At 44.7% G+C, this 25,454-nt stretch overlaps 1 protein-coding gene across 1 annotated transcript in view; it reads right to left on the reverse strand.

The window, feature by feature from the left end:
• Positions 1-25,454, reverse strand: part of Drgx (Dorsal root ganglia homeobox) — a 35,035-nt gene that overhangs the window by 3,654 nt on the left and 5,927 nt on the right. The window contains exons 2-4 of the mRNA XM_012366553.2: positions 12,259-12,511; positions 7,611-7,816; positions 2,975-3,414 (exon numbers count right to left, since the gene is read on the reverse strand). Coding sequence (XP_012221976.1) covers positions 2,975-3,414; positions 7,611-7,816; positions 12,259-12,343 — 731 coding nt within the window. The 5' untranslated portion in view covers positions 12,344-12,511. The remainder of the gene's footprint in view (positions 1-2,974; positions 3,415-7,610; positions 7,817-12,258; positions 12,512-25,454) is intronic.

The following is a 25,454-nucleotide window of genomic DNA, read 5'->3' on the forward strand; positions in this document are numbered from 1 at the left end:
GGAAGGAAGGGGCGGAAAGGGGATGAACGCGTGGGGGTGGGCAGGAGTTAGGGCAGGCAGCCCACGGCATTTAGGTCGTTAGTGGGGAGACGACGGGGAAGGTAGGAAAGACGCTGCAGTTAGTCGGCAGGCCAGAGTAGCGTATTTCAGGTGGTTGCTTGGGAGAGGGAGGGAGGGGGGGGGGATGGAAAACCACGAAGTCGGGAGGGTGAAGGTGGAGAAGGAGCGGCAGAGACGGCGGTGGCAGCGGCGAGAGGAAGAGCCGAACCGCGGTAAGCGCGATAATTAGCGGCAATTAGCCGCGTAGTCTACCGTGCACCTTGCTTACGTGCGCTCGTTTGCCTTTCCCGTGCACACGAAGATGCATATCAGATCCACACGTATCGCGCGCACACACACATACGCGCGCACACACCGCAGCCGTTCACGTGGTGGACGAAGCGCGACTTATCACTGCACGCGCTAGCTTATCGACGCGTCGCTCCGCACCGAGTTACGGTGTCGAGTTACGGTGTACAAGGGGTGACGGCTGAAACGCAGATTACCTCGCAGAGGCGATGTAAGATTAATAATACTCGGCGCACGCGTTTCGAAACGAAAAACCGATGCGAGAAAAAATTAACGCCGCGGGCAGCAATTCGCAGAGATGAGAAAAAAATACGAAAAAAAAACAAGGCGAGCTTTTTAATTGACTAGTTTTAATAGCATTTCTTTTATTTGTAAAACTAAACATTTAATTTTACCATATAAATAGACATTAAATGAATCATCGCGCTTTTAAATTTCTTTATTTTTTAAGGGAAAATAAAATTCTCGCTTTAATATCTAAAATTTTTATTTCCGTTGCTTCATTATTTTATTTTATTTTTTTTTTTTTTTTTATCTTTTCTTTCGCCTAACATTTTTATTTCTGAGGGTTTCCATCGCAACTCACTATTTCACTTGACACGTATCCATTTTGTGATCACTTTAGTTATTTTATTTAATATTCATCTGCTCCATTTTGCTTTTATTTAGTTTCTTATCGTATAATCGCTTCTAGGTAAGTAATGACGTCGATAACTACGATATTACCTAGGCGAGGTCGCATTTTCCGCGTAATAAGACTCCATTAAAATCTTTATTTAAAATTCAATAACATTAAACGCTTTCAGCCTCGTCGGCAGCGGATATAGTGTGGAGTCAAAGCGAGTAATAAAAGTGACAGGAAGCGATTTTCGCATGAATGTATCGTATGAAATAATTCACACGCGCTATACGAGCACCAACAATTGTTTTGTATACAGAGTTTGCGTTAATAATCGATGCCTTCGCGTCTCTATTTTCATCTTTCTATCGGAATCGACGTGCGGGAAGATTGCACGTTTTTTCAGTTAGAGACAGAGTCGTTTTCTCAGAATTAATTCTTATTGAACGAGCAGCGCGTAATCAATTCTTACGCGGCCCTCTGAGAGAATCGCGAGACAAAAGAGCCAAATCCGTCTAACGACGAGATAACATTTTTGCGACGCGCATCCGCCCCTGTGCGGCAATACGGAGCGACTCTTAAGGTAGCTAGGTAGCTAAGGTAAGAAGGAACGCAGAGCTTACACCCCCCGCGGTTCCCTTCCCTCCCTCCCCCCTCTCGGCAGAAGCTTCGCCGTGCCTCTGAATAAATAATGGGGATATATTTACGGCGAGCGGTTTTAAATAAATTACAACTGCGGGGACGGCGAAGGAGTATCTTCCTGCCGTTTCTTCTTTACCTTTTCCCTCGACCCTGGGTTCGCCCCCCTCCCCTCCTCGGTTTCCTCCCCCCGACCGACTCCGCTACCGCGTTTTCATCCCGCCGTCTTGCTGGCGTCTAACGTGCCTCTCGCTGCATTACGCGTGTCTACTATGTTTTTCGGCATTGTTCCCGGTCTCCACGTCGAATCCGCAGAGAGAAAACCCACCGCCGTCGTCTCGGGGATTATAAACGAATGCTTGGTCCCCGCAGGAAAGGAAGGATCGCGGGTGGGATAAATCGCCCCTTTCCGATTCCGCGGACGCGGATGCTCGCTCCCCTTCTGTGCGCGGCCCGACGTCGCGGTTTTTCGTGGGAAACATTTTACGGTGGTGCAAATATTTCTCTACACTCGTCCGACTGTTCTTTGCGTATGAAATATCTCTCGGTCGTTGATGATGTTGTAAGTCGATTGCGAGTATTTATACAAATAATTACTCGGACAGGAAATGTAAATGGAAAAAATTAAAGTGCGCCGAGGAGTTATTTTATCGTGGAAAATTGTGTGCAGCGAAGTTTTATTAAATGACGCGAATCCGTAGACGAAATCAGCATGAATACTTGACGACGATACGATAGTATGATTATCCGCCTGCAAAAGCTGACGGCTTGAAAAACACTTCAATCTACTTGTTCCCCCCTAACTAAACTACGACATCAACCGCGTCCGTGAAAAAACCATTATTGACTCTTTAACCTTTTTACCCGTCGCAAACTCTTCGGCTCCCTCATTGCCTCGACGCTTTCCATCGACACGCGAGTCATAAATGCGAGACGCCATCCAGTTTCACGAGACAAAGCTTCAGAGCGAAAAGCGTCGCGCTTCGCTTCGCCGCCCCCGCCGCCTGCCATGGAAGCTGCAGTTTAACGAGGCGACGATTATCACGATTATACGAGTGGCGATGACGACGGCGCGTGATAGAAGCAAGTGACGTCGAGAGGGGGGAGGGGGAGAAGCAGCTTAACCGGTGGGCGTCGAGGGGGGGAAGGGGGGCAGAGCCGTCACGAGGAGTGGTTTAATGGCGCGTATCGAGCATCCGGTCGGCGTGTTCAGCGGCGCTTGCACCCGCTCGCTTGCTGAAATCGTCCGGGAGTTTATAAGGGGTAAGTGGGGCCGGGGGGAGGGGACGGGGAACAGAAAGAGGAGGTCAGGGAGGAGGAGGAAGATATTTCCTAAAGACGTAAATACAAACGAAGCTAAGAGCTCACCTCTCGGCGGGCGGTCCGAGGCCCCCTACGGTGCACGGTGGTGGGGGTGGCGCCCTTATGGGGGTCGGTGGTGGCGTCGAGACGCCACCCAGGGACGGCTGACTCGGCTGGGGCCGCGGACTGACCGAAGCGGAAGTGGTGCTGGGACTCCTGGAGCCGCCGCCGTTGCCGCCGCCGGCGCCCTCGGCCACGGCGTCCTCCGTATCAGCGGCGCTGCTGCTCGTCGTCGTGCCCTCCGGATCGTTCCCCGTGGGACTCGGGCCCGCCGACGAGGACGTCGGCGCGGTCAGAGCGGAGGATTCTACGTTACCGCCGCCGCCGCCGCCGCTGCCGCTGCCACCGCCGCCGCTGCCGTTGCCGCCACCGCCCTCGCGTTTGCGTTGCTCCTCCTTCAGACGCTCGCTCTTACGCCATTTCGCTCGGCGGTTTTGGAACCATACCTGGAAATTATGGTGGCCGCGGTTAGAATATATTATTGTTACATGTTAAGCTTGGCGGGGTCGATAATGCAAAGCATTAGTTTAATGCGAAAGTTTCTGCTTTAAAGTTTACTGAATTGAGTTTTTTAAGAAGCGGTGGAAAAATTTCTAGGTAAAAGTGGAAAACGTAACGTTTAATCCACCCGATTCGTTATTAATTGATACATATAAATGTCGGAAAGCACACATTCCAAATAGAAATAAATTATACTCTTTGTTCATTCAACGAAATGTTCCCGTGAGCGACTACTGGCACGAAACACCTTTCGCTCAACCCTTTCATTTCATACTTTTAACATGCTTTACATCCGCGCGCGTATAACATAACTTCTGATTTAAATTAAATATGAATAGATATCGTATCGCGATATGTGCATCCAGAGAAGTTAAACTTCTCAAAAGCCAACTTGGCGGAAGTTTGCATAATTCTCTGATTCAATATTCTCAGCATCTGGCTGCGCCGCGCGCGAGAACGAGGGGGTTAAGTCTTGCGAAAGTCACAGAAACGACGAGTGGCGGCAAGGGGGCGGAGAAAAATGAGACTACACCGGCGGTCATATCTACGCCACTCCGCAACGTCCGCAAATGTGCAAGGATAATTGCATGCGCGGGTACGGCGTTTCTGAGGCAGAGAAAAGCACGGGGGTGCCGGTGGATGTGGGTTTGGGAAGGGGGTCGGGGGGGAGGGCACTTTCCGCCGTGCATGTTCAACGAGCCGACAGCAACCACGGCGGCCGAGTGTTTTTTAAAAAGCTCGAGTTCCACTAACGAGGCTAACTTGACATAATACCGGCTGAAATAGACTTTATTACACCCAGCGGTTCTCCGCCGCTGACGCCGACGTTTGTTCCGACGACGTGGATGTAATAACTGCGTTCTCTCGCAAAGAATTCTCATGTAATCCGCTAAATGTCAATTTATGTAACGCAAATGCTATTTGTAATCACAGCTATTGGATTGCCACTCTTAAAGTAGTCGATATTATGAAAATTTATTCTACACAAAATATTTTGAGTACATAAAATCAATAGAAATATGATTGAGTGCGTAACTTTCAAGGAAAATTATTGAAGAGAGAAATACTATAAATTCTACAAATTTTCTTAAGAAATATTTAGCAACCGAATAGCAGAAATGGGATTGACACATCCTGCATAACGGGTCTGGAGAAAATGATTATCTTATGTTGCGCGGAACTTTCGCGGGAGGAGGCTTGGAAAATGGTTTAATAAAATAAATACGATGGGTACGAGAGACTCCAACGCCGCCTCGAACATCGCGAAGGGGGGGAGGGGGGGGAGGGTGGAGAACGGCGGCAGACAGGGAGATATAATAATATCCTAAGGGTTACAGGGAGGCGAGTAATAGCTGGGAACAAAGCCATGGTTCCGTAGGGACCGCCGTCGTTCTCCTTCCCACCCTCGCGCGATAACTCTCCTCTTCCATTTTTTTTTTCCAATGCGAATTCAATCCCAAATTCGTTGATAATGGCACGATTCGACCTCGTCATCGGTAAAACGTTTTTAATCGGCCACATCCTAGTTAATCGGATCTATTGCTGTTGACTGCGAGATTGCACTTATCAGCATAGTGCGCTTTTTACAACTAGTGAAAGGTCATTTTATTAATTCGCGAAAGGTCATTTTTAAATGCTTATAATAAAAATCCAATCTTTTCAGACTCGTGTTCATGAAGAGTTCTCTTGAATATTTAACAAAATCCGAAAGTTTGCACGGTTTTCTGTCTCACTGGGTCACGATAAATTATTTAAATATTTTTATTAACCGCCTTGAAGGGAATTTGGAATAATGAACAAATTAAGCGCGCCTTTATTTTATCAAAGATAGTGATACTTCACGCTATTTTTTTTTCTCGAGAGATTCGATCCGTGTTACCCAATTTTTGACATTTTACAATTCCAAAAAAGCGTAGATAATTGTGTAAAAGGATATGCTACGAAATTCAATCGTCAAAAATAGAGGAGGGCCAACGTTAGCGCGATCGCGCCCAGCGTCCCCAGTCCAGAGCGCGTCCGCGCGAGCGGCGCAGGTGCGAGCGGCGTTTGACGCGTCTAATTCACGCACGCGGTAATTGCCGCCTCGCACATGTGCACGCTTGTGTGCATGTGTGTGCGCGTCATATCTGTACGCAGTGTTCGAGGAAATATACGCTCGCGCCGTGTATGACGAGACGTCGTGTGGTACGTGCCTCGGCGATACAACAAACCCTCCTTCAACCCCCGCCGTCTCCCCCCTCTAGAAGATTCTAATTGGAGTCTGGAGAAGAGGACGGGCGCTACATAAACGCGCCTATTTGTCCATTATTCCAGATTCCCTTTGTCTTCGCTAATGAAACAATGAGTCTGCGCCGTAATTGCGTCACAGCCAGACCGACCCCCCTCCTCTTCTTCACCGCTTGCCTTCTGTCTCTCTTTCATTGTCGTGTGTACACACTAGACCGTCTCTCTCGCGGAGGCTGCAGCCTTGTCGGCTTCGTGTAATCTGCACAATGCACGCCAGGCTGCCTCTTAGACTTTGTGATCGAGGATCCTTCGCGAGTCAGGACATCAATGACGGGAAGACGAAGTGCCGCGATGCTTGCGACTCTTCCGGGGAGGATGTGCGAGCGATATTCGGTGTTTAATAATTCTAATTATTGCAAAACGCCTCGTTAATCAACAATGGATGAACCGCGCGATAAAAATTGAAAGGGTTTCAGTTTACCTTTGACGTTTCGAAAACTGTCAAAAGATATTGTCCGAAATTCGATGAACACTGGCATCTGCCGAGAAATCAAAAGCCGCCATTGGTAACCAGATATTCTCTGCAGATGTTCCGACAGGATTTTAGGCGGGAATCGCTGTTACTGCAGGGATTCTCAGCGCGAATTACGACAGCGTGAGTAAATATGGCCGTGAGGACGTAGCCAGGAGTACAAAGTAATCCCGGAGATTACCGGCTTACTCTGTCAGAAGATTACGTCAGGTCGAGGGTGTCAGTGCGCCCCTTGGGGGCCCCCCGGGGGCCGCACCACCTTCCCGCTCGGCCCGATCCACCCCTCCGTACGCTCTTGCGGCAACATTATCACCGTGCAGCCAGACAATCGATCATCGTCGCGATCTTTTACAGATTTTTTTGTTCTCTTTATTCAATCAGTTGTCAGATCCCAAATTTTTATTCTGACTAAAGCTCGCGCGCGCTCTCTTTCTCTTTCTCTCTCTATATGCCGCGTAGCATTATGCAGTACATGAAATATGAAGCATTATTTTTTATATTATAAATTATAAATATGTTAAATTTTTTAAATAAGCAGGAACGGAATAAAAGCCGGGGTAAAAAGAAAGATTTTGTTGAAATTTCGCTTTGGATCGCAAAATCCGTTTTACGCATATTTTCGCGAAATAATCATTTGCATACTAATGGATACTAATTACGTAGGCAGGTAATACGTTCTATTGTGTATTTCGTGAAAAATATTACGCAGAAACGTACGGTGAAAAATGTTCGCGGAATTTTTCTACTTAACGCTATGAAGGCGGACAAAAAATTGTCGGGTTGCCATGCGTAATTTTCTCATCGCATTAAAACCCGGAATCCAATCTCAATGCGCTGAGACGCATTAAAAGATTAAGCTGGCTACTGCCAATGCTCGGACACGAGCACGCGAATATTCCGTGAAGTTTTAATGCACGTGCTTTCACATTAACGAATAAACGTGATTACACAAGAGATGATTAACATACTTTCAAGTAACTTGTTTTAATATATCCTTAAATATAATACGGCGTGTGCTCTTCTGCCGTAAATTTATTCATCTCCTTTATTCTAATAAATCTTCTTATAATTTAACCGGATTACAAACATTGTTAGATTATAGTAAGTTACTTTGTTGAGAACTGGCAGTGGCAAAATAACAGAGAACAAACAAAATAATTACATTAATAACAATGGAGCAACGCGCTAGGTTGCTCTCTAAAGTTTTCGTGTGCTTGGAAAAAATGTTTACAGTCTGAAATAAAATATAATTATTTTACAGGATTACATAAAGAATATATTTAATTTTTAACTAATTAAATTAAAAATAATTAATTAGAAATGAAAGAATTAACGGGTTCAATAATAAAGAGAGAGATCTTCGCCTTTTGTTATCATGCTTACCTGTACTCTAGCCTCCGTAAGATTAATCTTCATGGCCAAATCTTCCCTTGTAAAGACGTCCGGGTAGTGAGTTTGCGCGAAGGCAGACTCGAGTTCCTCCAGTTGTTGGAGGGTGAAAGTCGTCCTGTTCCGCCGTTGCTTCCTCCTCACGAAGGAATCCTCGCCAACTCCGTGCAGTGCTGGGTGATAGGCGGAATAACTGGTATCTGCAATAAAAATCGAAAGATATGATTAGTGCTAATAATAAAAGTGATACTTTGCGATATTGACAATAATTGATAAGTATTAATATTAAAAATTAATTTTTTTTATTTAATCTGTATGTTAATAATAGATATTAATACAAGGAAAAATATATATTTCCACTTCAAATGGGTTAGTTCGATGGTAGGACAGAGTTTCGTCTTTTAATTCTTGATAGATTCGAATTTGCAAAGTTCCAGTGCAACTTAGTTCCGTACTCCGCATATTTGACTGTGCTTGACTAGGGTTTGAGAAACTCGATAACTTGGAGAAACTTATAAGTTACTGACAATCTCGCGGAATTTTCAAATTTATACAACGTAATCGCAAAATAAAATAATCAACGCCATTCTTCGCTCTCAATTTCGCGACGGCAATTATATATAGTCTGAGTAAATTTAAGTAAATAGTATTACACGCAGTATATACACGTTCACATATTTATTTTTTAAATAAAATTTAATTTAATCCAAACTTACTAATATAATAATTGAATTCTTTATATCAAATATATTCCTGTCTATTTTTTTATTTTGGGTTAATTAAAGAAAATCTTTTAATACATTATTATATCAATTTTGTTCTTGTCATATCTTAACAATCTTAACACACAGACTTTGTATCGTGATTACAGTTACACGAGTAGATAGCTATTAGTTAAAAATATTCAGAAAAACGCGGCTATATATATCTGTGATCGCACTATCTATACAAAACATCGAAAAGTGAAACATCGATATAAAGGCATCGGATACGCGCGCATACAATGAAACGCGAGGTGGGAGCAGACGTTACGGAGCGGCCGGAACCGCTCATCAATGATGCAGAGCAATCAGCGCAATTAATTACCGCGGCGCTAAGCCGGGGCTTAGCGAAAAACACAAATTAATTTCCTAAGCTCATAAAAATTCATGCCACTCTCTTTCCGCCGCCCACAGCTCCCCCTCTCTCTCTCTTTCTCTCATTCTCTCTCTTTCTCTACGTCTCTTTTTCTCGTTCATCCTTTCTCTCACTTCCATCCTCTCGACAGAGGATGATAACGGCGACAGAGGGAAAGCGAGATAGGGATAATAACGCACGATGGTGTTGCAGCATCAACAGTGCACAGCCGATTCATCTACATAGTTGCCTTTATAGGAACGCATCGAGATACTTCGCCTCGATGCCACTGAACTTTCACAACTGTCGCGGACGTGCAATTATACGCTACAGTCGCCGCGATCTCCCGTATCGTTTGCAAAATTAATATCAACGAGGATCCGCGAGGATTTTCGCTCTAAGCCGCACGCGAAAATAAACGATTCGAGCGTTTCGTACCGCTGATATTTTATCAGCGCGCTTAACAACGTTGCGGGCTCGCGGATGCACTTAAATTTTCGCTTCCGTGATTCGGTTCGCACGATTGGAGTGCCTATGAATTTTTTTTATATTGTGTAAGTTGTACTTACTTAACATCAAAATTATATCGTACTTTTCTAAATTATATATAGAACCGTTAAAAAAATAATTAACTTCGAAGCAAACAAATTATATCTTTACAATTCGATAATATAATATCGATAGCACATTTCTTATTTATTTAAGATCTTTGAAATAAAGTTATTTAATTTTATAGAATACAAAAGATTTAATTATTTAAAAAAAAAAATAGAAAATGCAGATATCTCTCGGCCGCAATTTTTCTTTTATTAATAACATTAAGTTTGTAATAACAAAATTCGATAATAGCGGCACAGTTAATCTGCGAAATGCATTATGACGCGAGGAATTTTTCCCATTTTCGACATATCGATAATCGTCGCTGTTACTGCATAGAAAACGAAGATAGAGAAGCGAATCGGACGACGACCGCGGCGGCTAAATAAATTTGCCGGTGCCCCAAACTGAAATCCACTCAAGATCTTAGATTAGAGTCGGGCCGAAGTAAAGCCCGGATCCAGACAACTCGTACAACTCATCGGGAGTCGGTCTGATCCAATTTATTAGTAGTACCCCGGCTGTGGAAGAGAAAGAAAGACCTGCTGACGACTTTTGCGCCCGGGACGCACGCGCGACTTCTTTTCACGACACGCTTCGACGTCGTCGACGCTTTGTCTATTGAAAATACAAAGGGGAGTGATTAATTTTTCACGCACGGGAAGCATCGTTAATTCGCGAGTGTCATTTTTTTTTTTAGCGAAATGTAAAATCATTACGCAACCGACTTGTTTTTCTTGATTGTGAGACGAAACTTCGGAAACTTCTCGACTTAAAATTGCTGCCTGAGACTGTTGCGTTTTGATTTTTCAACGGAACACACATAACGTGAATATATCACAAGTACTGTACATGTGTAATTTTTATAAATTAATTTAAAATAAATAGGAAGGTGTGTTGAAGGGAAGGTTAACATAAAATAAAATTGCGAGAGTGGGCGAAAATAAAATGCTTTCGCGCAAAATTTCGCCTTTGATGAAATCGGGTAAATTTAATCAATATAAATTTAACTCTAATTTTCACTTCGCGTCCACACCGTTGATTTTGCGTTTTCACATGCGCCGGCATGCCGGAGAACGGCTCAAAATTATTCTAAACGCGCGTCACGCTCCTGCATGATCGTTCGTATCCGTTGCGGACTGCAGCCTGCTCTCGAAGGCTCGGGCGGGAAGGGGGAGACGCGGTGGACCCGTGGAAAAACTACACGTAGAGAACGAAATCTAATGACACCCCGACCGTTACTAATGACACTAACGAGGTAGTTAGATGTTACAGCGAATGTCGGTTGGTCTGGACCGTGGGCCGAGTGAACCCACTTACCGACTTATCACGTAGTTACCTAATCTGTTTATCCCAATGGGGGGTAGAGGAGACCAGATACAGAGAGAGAGAGAGAGAGAGAGAGAGAGAGAGAGAGAGAGAGAGAGAGAGAGAGAGAGAGAGAGAAAGAGGGAGAGAACCGGCGGGAGCCGAGGAGGGACAGAGGAGGGAGGCAATCGGGAGCTGGAAGGGTGCCCGGACGTCCCTGAGGACACCGGTTCCCCCCAATCCCCCGCCCCCGCATCCACCTCGACGCCCTGTTCGATCATCTACCGGAGAGAGAGACTGCTGCCTCCCACATTTATGAGCCTCAATGGGCGTCGTGTTTTAAAGAGAATATAGAGAATAGCACGTGCATAACACTTCTCCCACGTTCTTCCCACGATTCGCCGCGAATTTACATTCGGTGAAATAAATGGCGGTGGTTTCACCTTGGTCGTCGCGCCTTGGAATATTAATATATAATTTGCGATAGCTAGAGGTGAATGAAAATGGCAATAAATCTTGTAACTGCCTCGGCTGAACTTGTATTAAATCTCCACTATTTTGCACAAACGATACCAGTTGAAAAAAGTGTTACAAGAAAATAGTAACAATTCGCTTTTGTTATGTCGACTCGAATTTTCGATAGCTGAGAGCATTGCAGTGTAAAAATAATCTTGAGATTGTTGGCGATGCACGGTGTATAATCCGATAAATCGCTGTTATTAATGAGCTGTATCGTGAGAGCGGGCTGATTATTGCGGTTTGACAGATTGCACCGCGTTGAAATTTGTCAGCGGGAATGGGACGCGACTTGGAAAACGATCGGTGAATAGGCAAACTGCCGTCAAAGTTCTGGGTAGTGACTCGGCTCGGCTGTCGGCGGGACGCGGTTTAACTGGAAGTTGGCTCGAAGTGCAAATTAAGTTTAGCGGCCGTCCAGTTTGTAGCGTCCACTTTGCGTAACTCGGTCTAGTCGGTAATGTAACTTCATCGATGTGTTCCGCTAGAGCAAGTGCCGGCACAATCAGTCTACCCTCCTCCCGCCTCTCCCCCGGCTCTTTCCCCGCTGTATACCCGGTGTCCCAGTGTCTTTCTCTCCGCGTGTCTCTTCTATTTTCTTCCCGCAAACTCTTCCTTCCTGCGCACTATTTTCGTCTCCCACGTGGAGATTATTTCGAAAACGTGCGACTCGAAAACAATATCGATTGCTTGGGGAACATATCAGTTTGAAATTGAAAAAGTTAAGCTCGCGCAAATGGGGAAATCGAGACTCGTAGATGATTTGATTTATGTATATATTCCCCGTACATATTCCGTGCTTGCAGTTTTACGTTATCTGTTTCTCTATTAAAGTTTTCCGTGGCGGTCTTACGTGATTTTTTGACGCGCGGAGTTGTTGGTTATTGAAATTACTCTTTGTTTCTCTCTTCGCGAATAACGACGCGTACCTATGTACAAATCTAGATGTGCTGTAAATATTTTACCGGCAAATTGAGCGATTTTGCGACGATGTATCTTTCGCTGATCAGGACGCGATCGGAAAAGTAAACGAAGCGGAGGGAATCGCGTGGTAAAAAAATATCGTTCGCTTGCTCGTAGGAGGAGGAATCGAATTTTTACTTACAGGGGTGAGTCGGGGCGAAAGGATACTCCAGGGACGGCGGTAATCGCGGCGCTGGGAGGCCCGGGGGGCAGTGGTAGCAGAACATGCCTCCAGCCCTGGCCACCCCCGCGCCGCCCCCCGGCCCGCCGGCCGCTCCCGCGCCAGCACCCGGCACCTGCGGTTGACTCGACGGCTGTTGTTGCTGTTGCTGCTGTTGCTGCTGATGGTGCTGGTGGTGGTTATTGTTCGGCTGGTGGGCGTGGACCGCTCCAATCTGCAATCACACGCGGTGTGTCAGTTGATTTCATGATCTCTTGCGCGGTAAAAAAAAATGAAAGGTTACCGCAATCAGCGGTTTTGGGCGAGATTTTTTGCGCAATTGCGGAGGCTTTTACGTTGTAAAATATAAATTTTTGGACGAGATTATATAGCTTCGGTGTCGATACCATTATTGCTTGTCTCGTTAACGAACAAATCAATTCTTTCCAGATATATGAAAACTCTTTGTCTCCAATTATGATCGTTATAATTTATGCATACATTAGAATTCTTATAAAAGAATACAAATTTGCACTACTAACAACGCGAGGTTCTTTCATGATTGCGAAGATTTATCGGCGAAAACTCGGCCTCGTGGAATTATTTATAATTGATGTACTTCTAATCGCCTTACGCTCATTCTCTCATATTCAGTCAGATTTTCGGGACCCTCCTCCCCCCCTGTTGCATCGGGGTGTATCGCGGTCGCCCTCGGAAAACGGAGCATCGAAGCTACTTCCGATTTCGCCGGGCGACGCGCGGATTTTCGAAAGCGGAATGAAACATGATTAAGAGGGAGCGCGACAGCGGCGTGCTGCAGCGGGGCAGGCGGGGGCAGGGGGTGCAGAGGGGAGCGGATGGGTGGCCGATTACGCCAATCCCCATTAGAGGGATTGTAAACTCGTGTAAATAAATAATGTATGTATCGGCGAGAGAGGAGCTGCACGAGGGGAGAGAGAGAGAGAGGGAGAGAGTGAACGAGCGGCGCAGCGCGGCGCGTAGAGGGCTCTTTGCCTAAGCAGGCATCGGTTGTGGAACTTAATAAACGGCGGAGTTATCAATTTATAATGGGCCGGCATGTCGCGCATGCTCGTGCCTACGGGGCCCGCCGTTTCTCTCTCGTTATATAACGGCGTGCACGCGAGTGGCTTTAGAGAACCGGTGTACACTAACTATACTCGAACCGTCACACCCCCTCCTGCATCTCCGTCGTCCGCCCCCGATCTCGTCGTCTCCCTTATCTCTGTGTGGCTGTTTATCTCGCTCGCTCCATCACGGCGTCTCCCCTTCGCCTCTTGCTTCTTCCTCTATCCGCCGCTGCTGCACTATGTCTCTCCTCCTCTCTTTGCGGCTCTCCGGTACGAAGGGACAAATTGAATTTTAGATCATGGCGTGTTCCTGTGGGGTCCGCGAATAGAGAGAGAGAGAGAGGGAGAGAAACGCAGAGGCGGACGTCGAGATGATACTAATTGAAATTTGAAATTGATATTAGCGAATTATTACCCCTCTCCCGTCGTTCTGCTTGGCCCAACGTAATTACGTCCGCGTGTCGGGTATCAAAAGTAATTGCTGCCAAACTTAACAAAATTCGAGCAATTCTCGTTTCAGCTGTCTGACCTCCGGCGAAAACGACGCGTCGCTGTAGTCAGCCTCTTTTCTGCGTAACACGCTTAAATGAACTTTTGCGGAATATACTTTTAATGCGATACTAAATGTTGTAGCTATTATGCTGGTAGACTTCGCAATCAACAAATATTTTCGAGATATCGTTATCAAAATCGATCAAATTATACGGCGTTCAATTTGCTATTGCAGTTTTCATATATTTTATTATTTATTCGTCTGACTTAAATTATTTTGATTTACTTATTAAAATATTAAAATACAATAAAAGTGCCAAAGAATGTATCACTATCATATCGTATTTCTAATCATATTAATAACATAATTTATATTTTCTCGCTAAACTCCAAATATCTTCCATTCTAAAAATAGCAAAGCATTAATGAAAAAATAGAAATTATAAACTCATATCTCACATTTTACCAAATATCGGGCAATTAATTGCGAAAACAAGAAGCCGATTTATCGCGTTGTGCAAATTGAAGGAACACAAGTCGCGATCCATCCATCCTCCGACCCCGAATAAATCCATCCGCTGTGGGTGCCATTGGTTTTGCGTTTGTAGAGAGTTAGGCGCATAATGACGGGACATACGCACCGACAGAAGGGACGAAATGTAGCGCGGCTAATCCGCGAAGGGGGACGTGGGGCCCGCGGGTGTCCCCGCGGCATGCAAAGGGACCTCGCGGGGGCTACTCGTCGATCCCTCGCGCCCTAGCATACGCATCTCTCTCACCCTCCGCAAAATAAGGCCGGCATGTGGTCCTAGAGTGTATTTGTGGTGTTCAACCAGCCGGGCGAAATATTATGCCAGTGTTTTATTGTGCGATCACTCCGACGGCGGCGTCCCACCGCGAGGGCGAAGGGATTGTGGCTTCGAGTGTTGCGGAGTGTGTTTACACGTTGGCACACGCCGTCGGATTTGTTACACGCTCGTTACACGCCACCCACGTTTACCGAAGCCAATAGATATACAAAGAAATTGCAACAATGCTAGAGATGAAGAGTCATCAATTACAAAATAGTAACAGTATTTCCTTAGCAAATTTCTCCTCTCTAAGTTGTGTTGTGACAAAATTTTATATTAAAAATTAATTATTGAAATTTTTAATATTGAAAATTAAAAAATTCTGGAAGATCTAAAGTCACACATAACGACTTTACATGAATTAAAAATTCTGTTAGAAAAAAATTCTGAAGATGCAAGAAAAATAGCGCTCTGAGATTTGAGTAGGATTCACTGTAAACTCTATTAAGCAACTTGGACGTAAAATGTTTTCGCTGTTTTTATGGTGAATATAAAGCATTAAATGTACATTGCTCCAGGGATAATCTTGCAAGATGATATCGTTCGAGAAACACGCATAATGCGTTAATGAAAGTTAAACCGGATAGAGGCGTAACACGTTTAGAGAGACGAATAAAGACACACTTTAGCAAGCGGCGTGCGAACAATGTGTGGCAGCGGGTGTCGGGTGGCCGGGTGTTTAGATTCCGCGCGTATAACACTGCGCGCTCATTAGAGCGCGGCGCTAATTGCATAATTGGTGCCGGCAATTACGAGCAAAGCGATGCCGCATCGGGGATCGACGGCGGCGGCGGCGGCAACGGCGGCTGCTGCGGTGACGGCCGGTGACGTCAACATCCAATAATTCGGCACGCGACGACAATCGCGCGCTTGCACCGCCACGCCATTGCGCAAATAGCAGGAATCGCAATTAAAAGCGATAATTCTGTAATTAGCTTTCCATCGCGCTCATTCCTCTTCCTCTCGCTTCGCGCTTCTATTTCCACGCAAATGCGATGCGACAAATATACCTTCGATCCGCACGCAAAACAGAGAATGCTTGGATGTATAGAATTACAAACATTTTGTTACAAAATAAATATGTTTTTTTAACACTTTATCAGAAAGTAGTGATACTTTGCTCGTGAATCAAGAAAAATCTTTTGCAACAATATACTAATGCACATAATTAATGATATAAAATATTCATATATAGTTGGTAATGACAAAAAAAGTTTAAATTTTTAATTTATTATTTTGTAACAATCAAATCATATAGAAATAACACTTCGCAGTTTCAGTTATATTTTATAACAAAGTAATATAGAAAATGGAACAATGTAGCAAGAACGAATAGATTTCAGTTTCCACGAAAATAGCGCCAACTATATTTTTCCGTACAATTGCCCGTTTTTTTCTTCTTGAAAAGCAAAACGACAAATGACTATATCAATGCAACATCGTGCATCATTGTGCATCGCGTGCAACGACAACCGAGCGATCGCGCGAGAAATTCGTGGAGTTGCTGTGCAATTGACGTCGCATATGCCGGAAAACTCACGGCGAACAGTCTCTCTCTCTCTCTCTCTCTTTCTCGCGATTAACGAAGATTTCATTAGGGACAATATTGCGGTGGCATCGGCGGCGCTCGTTGACCGGCGAGCGGCGCGGGTCCCGGTTTCTTTATTGGCCGGTCTCGGGGAATAAATTGGAGGGAATTAATTAAGCGGCACAAATTGGATGCAGCGCGTTAGCCCTTATTCGTGGATGACACAATTTAATAAGCATCTTCTAACGTGAACCGAGAGGCAGAAAGTGAGTGAGAAAGAGAGCCGACGAGGAGCCCTTCTCCGAATGAGCGAGAATATGCGGGACCAAGATGTTGTAGATAGGCCGGGGAGTCATCATAATTGCGTCCGTCAGTTTTCTTATGTAACACGATGCAGGCCATTAATAAATATATGTGATAAAAATTAATGTGATTTAATTTAACAAGGTTTGAAAATACATCTCAAGAAATCTTCGGGCTTCGATATACAAAATACAATTGATTCTAAAGTTTTCCGCTGCGCAATAATAATTGATTTGTCAATTTCTTAGGCTCTTATTCATCAAACTTGATAAAATTTTCTCCGCATTAAAATTGCTTCGTTCGCGTTCTCGAGCTAAAAGATGCTGTATCGAGATTACGTATATTTTTCCGCGTGTCTCTCTTTCTCGCTCGCTTCGCGTATCGCCACGATCAACGAATCGTCTTCAACGAAAGGAACGTTAACGCCCATATAAGTAGCAACAATGCGTCGATTATCATGGGTCAAGAGGGAAGAGCGTGGCCCAGAATGTAATATTGTGCCGTCCACAATATGATTGTACATTGGCTCCTTCGATAATATTACGGCATTGGACGGTCGCGGGGTTAACGGGCCGCATTGTCGTCTCGTCGAAAAGAAATCGAGGACGAAACGAACTGTGGGTAAATACGTCGCGGCCGCCTTCTCAGCGAGAACAATTAAAGCCGCGCGATATACAGGGTGTCTCAGACTGATATCCGGCAAATATATTAACCAAACTAATCTTTTTTCCGTCTTACAACGACGAACAATTAATTATTTATTAATGAGAAATTAGCATTCCATTAAAAAATGCTCAAATGCGCTCGATATAATGCTTTATCAAATTTTACAAATTTTGCTTGTAACCCGGAAGCTATCAGTTGTTTCAAAAAAAAAAAAAAAAAGAATGAGAAGAAGCAGCAGCTCGAAATCAGTTGAAGAATCCACGAACGACGCGTTAGGCATTACGGGACATCCTGTATAGAGAACGGGCCAGCCAGCTCGTTCGCTCGCTCTCTACACGGCGGGATCGGTCTCGCATCGAGCATCGGTGTAATGTACTTTGGTTAAGCGCATCGGAGCATGCTCGTCGCCGAGTTAACGCATTTAATGGAGGTTAACTTTGCATATGGTATTGCTCCCCCGTGCCGTAACCCCTTTACTGGCGCGGCGCACTCGACGGTATATCGAACGTGCGACGCCGGCGTCCAAACTAACCGGGAATTATGCTATACAAAGCGGATAATTACGAGGCGGCCTGATCGATCTTACGTGCACGCCTTCGCCCGCCGTCTCATCATCCGCTCCCCCCCCTTCTGCCCCTCCACGCACGTAATAATGTAAAACTATTTGCGCCGCCGTACGTAAACTTTCGTAAGTGCGCCCTGAGCTTGCTACTGCTTCCTCCTACTCCTCCCCCTTCTCGAAGATAGCTCCTTCGGTATATCACTTTGCGAATATCGCGGCAGACACGCTCCTCGCGAAGAGACGTGCATGCTTAACGTCGAAAGACGTTATGAACATCTTCGAGGCGTTTTCCGTTCTACCGGCGCGTACAAAGTGTAATAGAAGCGTGTGGCGAACAAATCTCGCTGGAGAGTAATTTTTTTTTTTTTTTTCCTTATCGAAACATCGACGCTCTGTGTTTCTTCGGAATTTTTTAAGCTTCGAAAGTATGATCGTTGGAGAAAACTCGAGGAAAATTGTGTAACTGCTTTCAGATTAAACGGCTTTGCTTGCTTGTGTAAGACATAGCGTATATAATTCCAATTGAAATCGCTGGGCCGGGAAGGGTTAAGCGGATTACCAAGCGACGTGATGTACTATCAAATTGTACGCCTTGATTTAATCCGTTCATTACCGACGATATAATGTTGAAAGTCACGTTATAATGAAATAACCATCCGCTTTATCATTTATCTGTCCGAAAGCGTAAAGCACTTTAAGCGGTTGAAACGAGAGTTTCTTACGTAACTCTCAAAAGAGGTTAAGAATAACTAGACTGAAATAGAAGAAGTAGGCTACGTCTTAATAAATCCCGAGTCTAAATTACGAGCGGGGAAAAAATTGTGCGCCGCGCGTCGCGCATTAGCGACGGGAAAGCGCTGCCGGCAAGGCCGAAGCGTGAAAGCCGCAAATATAGAATCCAGGTATCGTTGTGACTCCTGTATTAAATGTGTAAATAAATTAATTCGACCGAATTGAATAACTGATTACAAATTAATAGCATGTAATGAGCGAACCGTAGCGATCCCTATGCCATTTGGAACGGCGAGCGGTTATGTGATATCAACAACAACAGCATTAAATAATAAATATGGTCGTTAAACAGCAATTATTAGCTCGTATATTACGCAGAGATGAAACCCGCAAACCGTGAAACCTGCAAAAATTGTTATTATAATTTTCTGTAGAATCGAAAATAAGAAGGCGGATAAATATCGCGCCGCGGAGAGAATCGCAAGATTTGCATAATTGCTGCAATATTAATTTAAGAGAATAAAATCGCGTCCTTCTTTAAAATATTCCGGAATATCTTGTTATCGAATTTTGCGGATCTTATTATTCGCTCAGAAATATAGAAATACAGAATAATGACAGAAGCGAGATGCGCGAGTCGAATAGTAACGGCAAGTTTAATTAGGAATACAAAATTAAGACTGACGAAGTTTGCAAACTGGTCCACTTCTAAATTAGAACGGCGGAGTACGGCGACTTCATTATAAGTACGATGCAAGCATCCTCCAGTCGGAAGGTTCTCGTTATCGAGTAAGAAAATGGAACTTGGCCGCGATTGAATTTGAACTGATTATTGATTTATATCGACTCTGCTTTATACTGCCTTCCTCCCTCACCGCGAGCGCTGTCTAAAGACAAGTTTTAATTGAAAGTTGATTAAGACTGCGCTGCACCGTAAGTTACAACCTTAACTTAGCCCGTGGCCTCGAGATCGTAACTGAATCTCTTTATTCGGAACAATTGCCGATTCTAGCTTCGAGCGTTTCACAGATAGTATATTTTTAAATCGCAAATACAAAAGCAAAATAATTTTAATTAATACTAGCTCTTGGAATTTACAACATATGTTTCTATCATTGTTAAAAAATGCGAAGCATATTATGCGTTTTATTTTAATATTAAAGAAGCGAAAAAATAAATAAATACGTCGCTGGGGATCTTTAAAAGATTAATACTATCTCCAAGCTTTATCGATAGCAATCAATCAAAAAGGACCTTTGTGTAGGGCTATAGAGTTCTCCCATGACATTTGAGGACCATAAATGCATATCAGGGTATCCGGAAACGGAACCTTTCGACCCATCCACCAGGAAAAAATCACGTCCGGACGGCGGGGACGTAAAAGCGTCGCTCATTGAAATCAAAGTATCCGTGATAAATATATCAGCATACGGAAATAATCTATCATGAAGAAAATATCACACTTCGTAATTATCCGATATAATTATTTTATTATAACTTATTAACATTATAACATTATCGTTATAATATTATAATTAAAATATCCATCGCAATTGTTTTGCGATTACTTCAAATAATGACACAAAAGTCATTTTTATTTCCGACACGCGGAAAAATCTTCGCTGCGAGGAGGAAAAGTTTTCGAAGCAAAGAGTAGCTAATTCAAAATCGCGCTTGCACACACAGAACCACTTGATCCGATAGCACTCTTCTTCCACTCACTCTCGTCTCGCCCGACGCATCGCAGCGCAGGTCGGCTCCATTTGACTTTTCGCTCCACTCGATTCCACCGCATTGCACACGCCCTTTCCGACGTGCACACTCGAGAGAACATTCTCCCTTTCTCTCATCCCCCCCCCCTCTCCCTCCGGCCCCGATCTCTCTTTCTGTCGCCCTTTTTACAGAATGGGGAGAAGCGCGACCCGTGTTTATATCCTTCACTCGCGCGTTCTCACCGTTCTCTCTGTCTCCCCTTTTCTCTTTTTCTCTCTCTCTCTCTCTCTCTCTCTCTCAATTTACAGAGCGCCCGGCGGTTTTCGGTTTATTTCCCGCTTATCCATTCGACATTTGATTTATTCCGTCTACCGCGCACCGCGCTGCGGGTGGTACGCTTCGATTATCACACTATGGACCGCCGTCCGATTGTGGAAAGAAATGTACCGCACTCCTACCCGCGTAATGTGACAGAATTAGGTTTTGGACGAATCGGTAAAATAAAATGATAGTTTTGACTCTAATATTGTTAGACTTTTGCTGTATATTTCATTTGATCTAAATAAAACAATAAAACTTAATAAAGTAAAATAGAACAATTGACATTAAATATATTTTCAGAAATTTGTTTTTTTTTTTTTCATTTTTTTAATAAGACATTGTTCCTGCTATACTTTATATAGAAAGAATAATTAATAATCTGGCAAAAATATGACGTCCGACTGTACTCGGACGGAAATTAGAAGCGTCTCCTCGTCGGCGGAATACATTAACGCGGGGCCAAACGCGAGGCGGACGAGAAAGCTCCGCACGAAGAAGAAGCATCGACGATGTGATTGAATTAATCTGTCAATTTGCCAATTACACGGATGAGTTTGTTTGGTGGTCGCGCGACGCGGGGCGCGTCTTCGTTCATCGATCGCGACTGGATCGGTCGCTTCGTGCTTTTCCACGCGTGTGCGTAAAATCGCAGCGTGCGATACACGTGCGTGTGCACGCGTGCACCGCTTCTGTGTGTGCGTATGTTTGCTCGCGCGCTATACGTAACCGCGTGGCTCGGTGCACAGATTCAACGAGCTCAATTGGCGCACCGAACGTAGAGGAGGAGGAGGATCGTATTGATTCTCCGGTTACACAGACCCGCGACAGAGCTACGACGAGCTTGACTTCTGCCTCGAGCGAGAATCCCGAGTCAGCCGCCGCGAGACGCCGCGCGAAAAATAGAGCTTTTACTACCGCCTCAACTATCTGTCAAGGATATAAAATCGAAATGCACATGCTCCAATCCTCTTCGATATTGAGTCAAGAGCAGTATTGTATCTTGCTATCAAAATTAATACCAACATTAAATTTGAACTTTTCTGCAGAAAATATAGAAATGTAAACGCACGATTATTTTTGTAATTTATATATATATTATCGAAATTATGCCGAAATTACATATTTTTTTTAATGCAAAAATATTAAAAAGAACGGCAAGATGCCGCAAATCATTGTCACTCTATCGTAGGTCATTGCACGCGGCATTATTGTATTCGACACGGCGAAGTTATATCAAGCCGAAGTTAGATTTGTCCTGAGACGAGCGCCGTCGGACTCGCGCGCGTCTACGGGAGAAAGAGACAAGCGGATAGATTCCTAGGCGGTGTAATATCACTCGATGCGGCGGCGGAGAAGGAGGAGGCCGAAGCCGCGGGCTGCGAGAGGGAATAGGGGATGCGCAGTCGAGGGTTTCGTTTCCGAGCCCGGCTTCGAGCCCCGAGGGCACCATTTCCAGCGGAACCGAGAGCGCGCGCGGAGTCGGGACGTGGGGATCCCCGGATCCCGTCGCTATTCCAATTGCTTCCCTGTTTGATATGCGCCAATTTCGTCCAATATGTCGCGCCCCTTAGACGACTCGATTCACCCGTACTCTCTACCGGCGAGTTTGCGCTCTTTCTCTCTCTCTCTCTCTTTCTCTTTCTCTCTCTCTTTCTCTCTCTCTCTCTCTCTCTCTCTCACCAGTGAGCGGAAACTTTGGAGTAGAAAAAAAATTGGTAATGCAAAATATCCATTACATCTCAGACGCATCGAGATCTAAATATTGAATTGGTGGGAAGGTAATTTTATTTTTGAATTATGGATCATTTGCACACATGCTTTAAAAAAAATTATTTTCTCATCAATGCAATCAATACAAATTTTTTCAAATTTCTATTCGTTTTGATCCCATACTTCTCAATTTGTTTTTTATCGCACACATTAGCGATTTTTTTCCTTCTCTTTCCTTTTTTATTTCTTTATTTTCGCCTCGTCGTCGGACCAGTCGCATCCTGAATTACGGACGTATCTCTCCGGTCGGTCGCGTACACGAGGGAATCCCCGGCGTGCGGGATGATCGCCGGTGGTCACGTGTTGCCGAGTGACCACTCGGCTCTCTTCCTCAATGATACTCGTCGCGTCGTCACGTTTGAGGTCCATTTATATTATTTATCGCCCGGCTTTTCCGCGCGGGAAAGATCCGGAGAAAGGCGTCGGCGAGATGTCCGGCGCGTGTTTACTTACGTGCTCTCTAATATAAACAGATGGTTGCGGGGTGACTGCTGATCCGATTGCGTACTGGGGCGTTTGAGATAAATTATTAACTCCGCACTTGACGATGAATCTTATACAAGAGATCTTTTTCGCTGTGCGGATCTTGGGAGTTCTTGATAAATTCATTTTTACGTTCTACAGATTTATTAAATTACGTAGCTCTTGTTTGTTTCAACTCCATGAATTTTTGCGTCGCAGAAAAATACATTTAAAAAATTAAAAAGTTTCGAACCTCTTGTCGCGTCTCTCTTTCGCGTTTCTCAGCATGATAAAATTGCATATTTGTCCCCTTTGCCATTAGATTATGGAAAAGAAAGTAGAGTAATAATAATTGAGAGCAAGTAAGCATTATTTGCCGATACATTCGCTAATAGCTTTCATGAATTATACATTAAGTGTACTATTGTCGTGCATACATTATTCAACAGAATCGAGCGATTCCTCGTCATTTCCGAGATACATTTTTATAAATCCGCGGCACACGGAAAAGCATGTAGAAATTACCGTTCGTTCAATTGTCCGGAATAACGCGCAATCATCCACTTGTTTCTTGTATTCGCGTTGTAAACCGCTGCGGGTTTGGCGCTCTTCCACAAGCACGTTACAACGGTCAATCTCGAAACGGTGTGCCGGATCGGCGATGAGATTGTGCCGAGGAAAATTGACAATGCTCACGACTGTGCCATTTGAGAACGTTCTGCCGCAACGTGATCGCGTTGCCAAATCCACGACGCGCTTATAACTTTACCGCATAGCGCATAAACCTCGTTCCAAGTAATCTCATTTTCTATGGACTTCTCCTCGAGCTCGCGCAAGAAAGATGATCGTTATGCAGCAAACCTTTTTCTGCATCTTCTGGAAAATGCCAGAATTTATGTAGTTATTTTTATCTCTCTTGAAGTCTCTACATATTATTATTGATTCTTTGCCGGTATTTTCACAACATTGACGTTGGCACAATATTTCATATATTTACTATATTAAATATAAAATGTATGAATATCTGGAAGCATATATGTATATAAATTTTCATAAAATTTAGACAGAATTACTGCAAGAGTTTATATATATATATATATCTAAATCATTTTAATACTTTGATATATCGCACAAAATTTCTTGCAGTAATTCTGTCTAAATTTTATGAAAATTTTCTGCGGAATTATCGAGAGATTGCGCCTGTGGGTCAACGATAAATATTGTATTACTAAAGTACGCCACGAATGCCAGGTTAAATCTTTTACAAAATCACGGGCGTCGCGGCGACGACACGCCGAATGGTCATAGCCATCCCCGGAGGCGCAGAATGGATCCGGCCGAAGCGCGCAGTGGTTCGCGCGAGGGTAGATAGGTAAAGAGGAAGCTCGTAAAGAAAACGCGCGAAGTGAGAGAGAGTGAGAGAGGGGCGGGGGGGGGGGGAAGGGGAGGGAAGTAGTCAGTCAGGTAGAGAAGAAGCCAGGAACGTGCCGGGAATGTATATAGGCTCCCTGTTACTCGGCTGGACGGCCGGGGCTCTCTTCGCTCTTTCCTGCCCCCTCAGTCCCCCTTCACCCTCTCTCCGCCCTCCACCTATATCTCCTTACATCCCACGGACCGTGTGCAACTCGCCCGGGCTCGCTTCTCCTGTATTATTGCCCGACCGTAAATTTCGCCCGGAAAGCGATTTAGCGAGGAAGCGGTAAGGATAAATCTTGAAAAAGTCGAAAAGCGTAAAACAGGAGCCGCCGCCGCCGCCGCCGCCGCCGCCGGGGGTTGGATGGGGAACGAGAGAAGGGCAAGAGGAGAGCCTCGCGCGCCTTACCCCGATATATATACCGAGTAACCCCTCGCGATCCTTGCTCTCTTCTCACTTACCCTCCCCGGTCGCCACCGCAATCTCACCCCCGTCTCCACCTCGCCTCTCACCGTCCGCCCGCGCTCGCCCCGCAGTTCCGCTGGTTCGTTCCGCGCCACCGTGTTCCGCTCTCCTTTCTCTCGGTCGTTTTCTGCCCCCGTGCATCTCCGGGGGGTAGGTGGAAAAGGAGGCGTGTCCGCGCGCGCGAAAAGCGCGTGTGTGCATTTCTCCGTGTAAACGCTTCTCCGCACGATGCTGCACTACGTTACGCTCACTCTCCCTCTCTCTCTCTCTCTTTCTCTCTCTTTCTCTCTGCTTCGTCGTCTCTCGGGGGAAACTCGCTTTCATCATGTGAGTATCCACCGGTATTCGTTTACATACGTTTATCTGCGGCAACGGACGCTATCGGGCCTACCGGTGCAAGATTTTCGATTCGCGGTCCGGACTTATGTTTTCTGGCGCCTCCGCGTTTTTATTTTGCTTCAGTTTTCTCTAACGTCGAATTTGCAATCAAACGAAAATGATACAGATAGATCTATGAAGTTTTGAATCATTTTTATCCGTGTTTTCTCTTATTTGATTAATAGTTGAAAAAACTTGCATGCGAATCGCCTTTTTCTAAATTTTTAAATCGATTTTTATTATACATTTATCGCATAATTCTTATAAAATTATAAAAATTTCTTTTCTAGTGGCTGAATATCCAGAGAATGCAGCGTAGTGTCTATCGAAAAACAGCGGGTTGAAGCGGCACAGATTGCGGGAGTCACCGGCGGCGGAATGCCATTGGCGGTAAGTGAAAATTGCGGGCACTTTGATCCTCGCGAACGACGGG

Source organism: Linepithema humile, chromosome 4 (genome assembly GCF_040581485.1).
Source record: "Linepithema humile isolate Giens D197 chromosome 4, Lhum_UNIL_v1.0, whole genome shotgun sequence".
NCBI lineage: Eukaryota > Metazoa > Arthropoda > Insecta > Hymenoptera > Formicidae > Linepithema > Linepithema humile.